The 6,000-nt window shown below is 44.0% G+C and overlaps 1 protein-coding gene across 1 annotated transcript in view; it reads left to right on the top strand.

Moving 5' to 3' along the window:
• Nucleotides 1-2,467, top strand: part of FER1L6 (fer-1 like family member 6) — a gene marked incomplete at its 5' end in the record, with an annotated part of 117,869 nt that extends 115,402 nt beyond the window's left edge. The window contains 2 exons of the mRNA XM_081266407.1: nt 767-867; nt 2,255-2,467. Coding sequence (XP_081122533.1) covers nt 767-867; nt 2,255-2,444 — 291 coding nt within the window. The 3' untranslated portion in view covers nt 2,445-2,467. The remainder of the gene's footprint in view (nt 1-766; nt 868-2,254) is intronic.
• Between the last annotated feature and the right edge of the window lie 3,533 nt (nt 2,468-6,000).

A 6,000-nucleotide genomic window follows, 5' to 3' on the forward strand; every position in this document is an offset into this window, starting at 1 on the left:
GCACATTACTCTCAGGCTGGGATTGGGACTCAGTGGTAGAGCGCTTGCCTAGCATGCATGAGGCACTGGGTTCAATCCTCAGCACCACATAAATATAAAATAAAGATATTGTGTCCACCTTCAACTAAAAATATATATATAAATTTAAAAAGTTTTTTCAAAAAACACATTACTCTCAATATTCAAGTCAGAGGGGCTGTTTCTTATAGAGCAGGCAGGAGGAGGGAAGGGGTGCTAGGATAAGAGGGTAATTCTAAAGCAAATAGTGTAGACACAAGAGGAATGAAGGATGACAGAGGAGCCCCTGGGTGGATGTGGGGCCACACCCACCAACTTCCTCTTAAGAACTGACAGAAAGAGAGTCGCAGATGCAAAAGGACCTGCCACTCAAGTCCTCAGTCCCCTTTCTAATTGCTTTTAAGTTTCTATCATGAGCGTGATTTCTTCATCTATTAAATCCTCACCTGCAGCATAATGCACGTGACTGATTAAGTGTGTAGCTGTGTGCCCAGGTGGGACCCTCTCCTTCCACAAAAAAAAAAAAAAAAAAAAAAAAAAAAAAAAAAAAAAAAAATCATTCTGGGGCTTTTCTTATTCATAAAATGGTTTCTTTCTCCAAATACTGGAAAGAAAGCAGTATTTCTCAAAATCAGCTGAACAGTCGCAGCACTTGCTGGCCTTCTCTGACACCATAGCCCTTCCTCTAGGATTCGCATTGCCCTAGCAGGTCTTCTTGACTAGAAATGAAGCACTTGTCTTTATTCAGGGCAAGGTGGAAGCTGAGTTCCACCTGGTCACAGCAGAAGAAGCCGAGAAGAATCCTGTGGGGAAAGCCCGGAAAGAGCCGGAGCCCTTGGCCAAGCCCAAGTGAGTGGAGCTGTGGGGAAGTGGGAGTGGGGAAGGACCCCTGCAGCCCCTCTGGTCTCAGAGGATGCCTGATCCTCAGGAGCTTCCCTAAGGAGCAGGAGGCGGTCAGTCGGTGCCAGCCAACCTGTGTAGCCCTGTGTTTCCACGACTGAAAACCATCCTGACAGCATTGGAGACTTTGGAAAATGGAGAGGTTCTTGTGCTGTGGTGACACAGCATTTCTAGATTGCTTTCACATCCTCTTCCTGAATATGAATTCCACAGGTTTTTCTACTTGGCCTTGAATCAAACATACAGAATTGTCTTGATTTTTTTAAATCCTTCACTGAAAAGTTTTCCTATATTGCTGTAGTTGTCCTAAGTAGGATTTTTAATGTCTGTGAAATATATCACAGACTTAATGCCCACAATTAACCTGATGGTCGCCTCCTCATCAGATATTCAATTTTCTTCTTTTTCCTATAATTATAATATGATGAAGATATTTTCCTTTTGTAAATCAGTAAATTCCCAGAAGTAGATTTACTATGAAAAAAAAAGGGTTGCTTTATTGAATTTAATTCTTAATTACATATCAATTAAAAAGTCAATAGCTGGGGCTGAGGTTGTGGCTCAGCAGTAGAGCGCTCGCCTAGCGTGTGCAAGGCGCTAGGTTCGACCCTCAGCACCACAGAAAAATAAATAGATAAAATAAAGGTATTGTGTCCAACTATAACTAAAAAAGAAAATATTAATAAAAAATGAATAGCTATAGATATGAAATCTGCATATAAAATACAGAAATTGTATGTGTCCTATTCCAGGTGTCTCAAGGTGAGTGGCCTTGCCTTTGGGCCTACCTTCCATCTCTCACAGTGCTAGGAACGCCAGGTGCTTAGTTATTCATTAGCTCCATTATTTAGAAGCACCCAGTAAAAGAACACTTTGGAGAATTCAGAAGAGATGCAAGACATAGCTATACCTTCCAGGAGATTTCTGTTTACTTAGGGAAAAATAACAGATTCATAAAATGGCTCTCAGAGTGCAGGAGACAAATACGTCAGGCGATAGGTGAGTTAGGAATTCAGAGTGAGGGGCTCATCATGGACTGAGGTGGTCGGAGGAGGCTGCAGGCCCAAGTGGGACAAGAGCTGGTCGGGGTGGGACAGACGGAGGGCAGTGGGGCCTCTGGCTGTAACTCCAGACCAACCTTTAGGCTGCGACAGGGACCCTTGTCACCCCATGTCAGATTGTTCCTACTTCAGGCAACGTGTGGTCTCTGCCCCCATTCTCAGGGCTCAGAAATTGGGTCCCCAGAAATCTGGAGCCAGAGATATTTCCTGAGGGCCCGAGAGTCCTGAGTGTTGACCACACGACCCCCTTCCCCGATTTCTCTCTCCTCCCCCAGCCGCCCAGACACCTCCTTCTCCTGGTTCATGAGTCCCTTCAAGTGCCTGTACCACCTCATCTGGAAGAATTACAAGAAGTACATCATCATCGGCTTCATCCTCATCATCCTCATCATCTTCCTGGTTCTCTTCATCTACACCTTGCCGGGAGCCATCAGCCGGAGGATCGTCGTGGGCTCAGGCTCGTAGGGGTCACGCAGGACCGGATCCCCCTTTTTGTAAATCCTTTCCTCTCCTCATCTGCAAACATCTAAGAAAGTTCTGGGTGAGCCACTGTGCTGAGCACTGAGAGGAGAGAGGCTCAAAGGACCCAAGAACTATCCCTGTGTCTCTGGACAGATCCACTCTTCTTGAAGGAGGGGGAAAGAGACGTCCCCTCCCTTCACAGCCCTTGCCACCATCTTTCAGGCTGTATCCCTAAGTCATGCTTTTGGCATGGAATAGTGACTCCTTCACCTCTGGATAATCCACAGGGACTTCCAGTTGACGGAATGAATGTTTACTTTATATCATTAGCTGTATTCAGAGAGACTGAACTCTGGGTCTGAGATTTTCTTACAAGTACCTTATTTTAATTGAAATGTTGCAGCAAACAGACAAAGATATTTTAGCAAGTGAACAGGTATTTACCCTGTCTTGTATATCCTAACCAGTTTACAGAATGCAGTCACCGATTCAGGCTGGGAAACTGGCTTGGAGAAAACTGCCATAAATCATCCAACATACTTCATTATTGACCTTCCCATCTGGAGACGGAGATGTTGCTGGATCTTTTTCATTAAAATGACCATGTTCAATAGTAATCGTGAGTTCTGAAGAAATCCATTTTGATTTATGCTTTTTGACAATTTCCAAGAGGAATTTTACAATTTGTTGTAAGATATGTGAAATATAACTCTGTGAGAGTGTGTGTGTGTGCACGTGTGTGAGTGGGTGTCGGGGGCGCTCCACACTACAGCAGGAATTGTCATTTACCAGGTACACAGAGTACACAGCCACCAAGTACTATGTCCCCATAGACCATGATATGAACAGCCATCCCTGGCACTGTCCAGCACTTAGCCTGACCAACATATGTGCAGGCTTCATTATGAGTCTCAGGTGCAAATTAATTTCAAAACCAGTCTTAGGATAAGATCCCATGCACTTGTCAAGGTCAGTTGTTGTTGAAGGTAAACTTCTGATCTTCACAACAGTTTGTCCAAGCTGCCCTACCAAAGGCACGGAGTTGAAGCGAGGGACTGGTTTTCTCAGATAAAGAGGAAAGAACAGAATGACAATGTAATGCCTCAACACTCACAGAATTTTTAGCTTCAAATACAAACAACAAGTCAATCATTGACTTCTATTATAAAGGGCCATCTTGGGTGGCATGGAAGAAACTGGTTTGGGATTCCTCTCTTGACACCCAAAGCACCAGGGCCACCGTTTTCTTTTTTGATCGGCTTGCACAGAGGTGACTCTTGTAAAGGCAAGTGTGTTTACTTCTACATAGAAAGTCATTCTAGAATGTTCCTGGTCCATCAGAGAAAGACCAAAGCATGTTCTGTGTAATTTTGGATTCAAGCCTCATTCACTGAACTCGTCCCTGGTAACCATTGTGTCCTGTTTCTTGAAATGCCGAGAAACAGAATGTGTGCTGCCTCTGTGATGTTTTCATGTGAGGTAGTTACAGCCGTGTGGCTCATTCTTACGGTGCAATGATGCATGGCTGCCAATGACATGGTCAAAAGTACGTGGTGGCGCGTGGGACACATGCCTGGAATTCATTTGTATATAAAATAAAATATGCATCAGCAAACGGTATGTATAGCCACGTTGTAGAAATAAAAAAAATATGTGCATACATAGAAAAAATGCCTGGAGAAATATGGCAAGATGTTAATAGAGACTATCTTCAAATAGTATGATCTTTCCTTTTCCTTCTTGTTTTTCCATTTCTCCTAAAACTGCGAAGATAAACATGTATTGGTTTGAATGTACAAAGTTTAATTAATAAATAAATATAAATTGACGTGTTCCTATCAGGGTATTTATTGGGTATCTCCTATGCCCTGGGCTGTGGGGATGGAGACGAAATAAGATGTGCAGGGCCTTTAATTCTGCAGCTCCCCATGAGATTGTCTCATTTTGAGATCACGGGCCGTCCAAGAGAAGTAAGAATCGTGCCTCATGGATGAGACTTAGGAAACAGCAACACATATCTGGTGTTGTTGAAAAGAGCAGTGTTATTTTAGGATGAGTTTGGAAGTAAGGTATTGTACTTTCTGCTGGATTCGGAAAGGTAGTTAAAACCATGTCCATCATCGAAACTCACAATAAAAGCAAGCCAAGGATCGGAACCCCAAGTTAAATAGAGCTCATCAACTTCCTTTGATGCCAAAATACTAAGAACCCTTCAGGTAGAAGCATTTGAAACACTTTTAGATCAGATGCCCTCCTAAGAAACGTGTGAGGAGAAGCGGTGAGCAAGGACGGTTTTGGAATCCGCTCTGCCTGGTGTTCTATACATAGCTGTGCATATGGTCTGTCCTCATGTATAACACACTTAAAATAAGGTAATGTTCTGTGCCTGACTGTGCAGCCTGACCTTAAAGATATTACAGTAAGAAAAAAAAAAAAACAGATCCCACTTTTCAACAAGTTGTCATGAGCCCTTATTTGTGTTCTTAAATAGGATTCATTTCAATGTATTCATTTGACAACTTACGGGTTTTTCCTACAGCTTAAATTTGTTTCAGAATGGATATATGTAAATAATTTTTATAACATTTTAACTCTTTCCCCCCAAAAAAAAATAAAACAAAATTAATACTGGCAAAAATAACAATCAGCCACAGGACAGGACACCCAGCTCTGTGTCACCAGTGTTGAACCGTTTGATACCTCCCTCGCTCTTTCCCCGACAAGACACCTAAATGGTGCTTACCAGACCCACTTCACAGCTGGGGACATTTGGTGTCATTCATTCAACAGGTAATTTCTGACTTCCCTCCTCATTCCAGTATCATAATCAACACTGGGTTGGATGGAGAGAAGACATAAATCAATCACGTACACAGATAATTAATGATGGCTTGAATCAGGTCATGCACTGGAAGCAGAGGAGCATCTCACTGAGGGCTTCCATCCCAGTCTGGAACAGGGAGTCATCCTGGGGAAGCATGGCTGACGGTAGACAAAGGATGAAGAAGAGGAAAGGTGCAGAGGAAGAGTGCTTGAGATGGAAGGTAGTACATGCAAAGGCCCTGAGGCAGGAGGAAGCAAAGCACAGGAGGCTTCTGAAGGAGAGTGGGTGTAGTGGGAGGCAGAAGGACCCAAGATGGACCTGGAAAGTCCCATAGGGGTCACACTCCTAGGGATGAGGGTCTTTATCTGAAGGGTGATGAGCAGCTGTTTAAGGATTTTCAGCCATGGGGAGACACAGAATCCAGTTCTGTACAGAGAACAGACAGGAGCTACTGTCCCCAGGAGAGAGGTGGCTGTTTTTACTCAGTGCTGGCCCCAGAGGAGGGAAATGGAGGGATCAGAGATCACATCTCTCAGGCTCCAGGGAGGTTGATGGGCGAGTTGGGATCTGTTGATTACTCCTAAAAACCCGTGTGTCCTGTGCACACTACTGACCCACAGCTTCCTCGTGTCCTGGGGGGAGGTTCATCCGCATGGTGACGGCAAGTCCAGGCACCTGCTGGAGCAAAGCTAACCTGTGGGTGGATCACAGCATGAAGAGTTTGGAGGAGTGAAC

This window comes from Spermophilus citellus (assembly GCF_964194105.1).
Source record: "Spermophilus citellus genome assembly, chromosome: 14".
Lineage (NCBI taxonomy): Eukaryota > Metazoa > Chordata > Mammalia > Rodentia > Sciuridae > Spermophilus > Spermophilus citellus.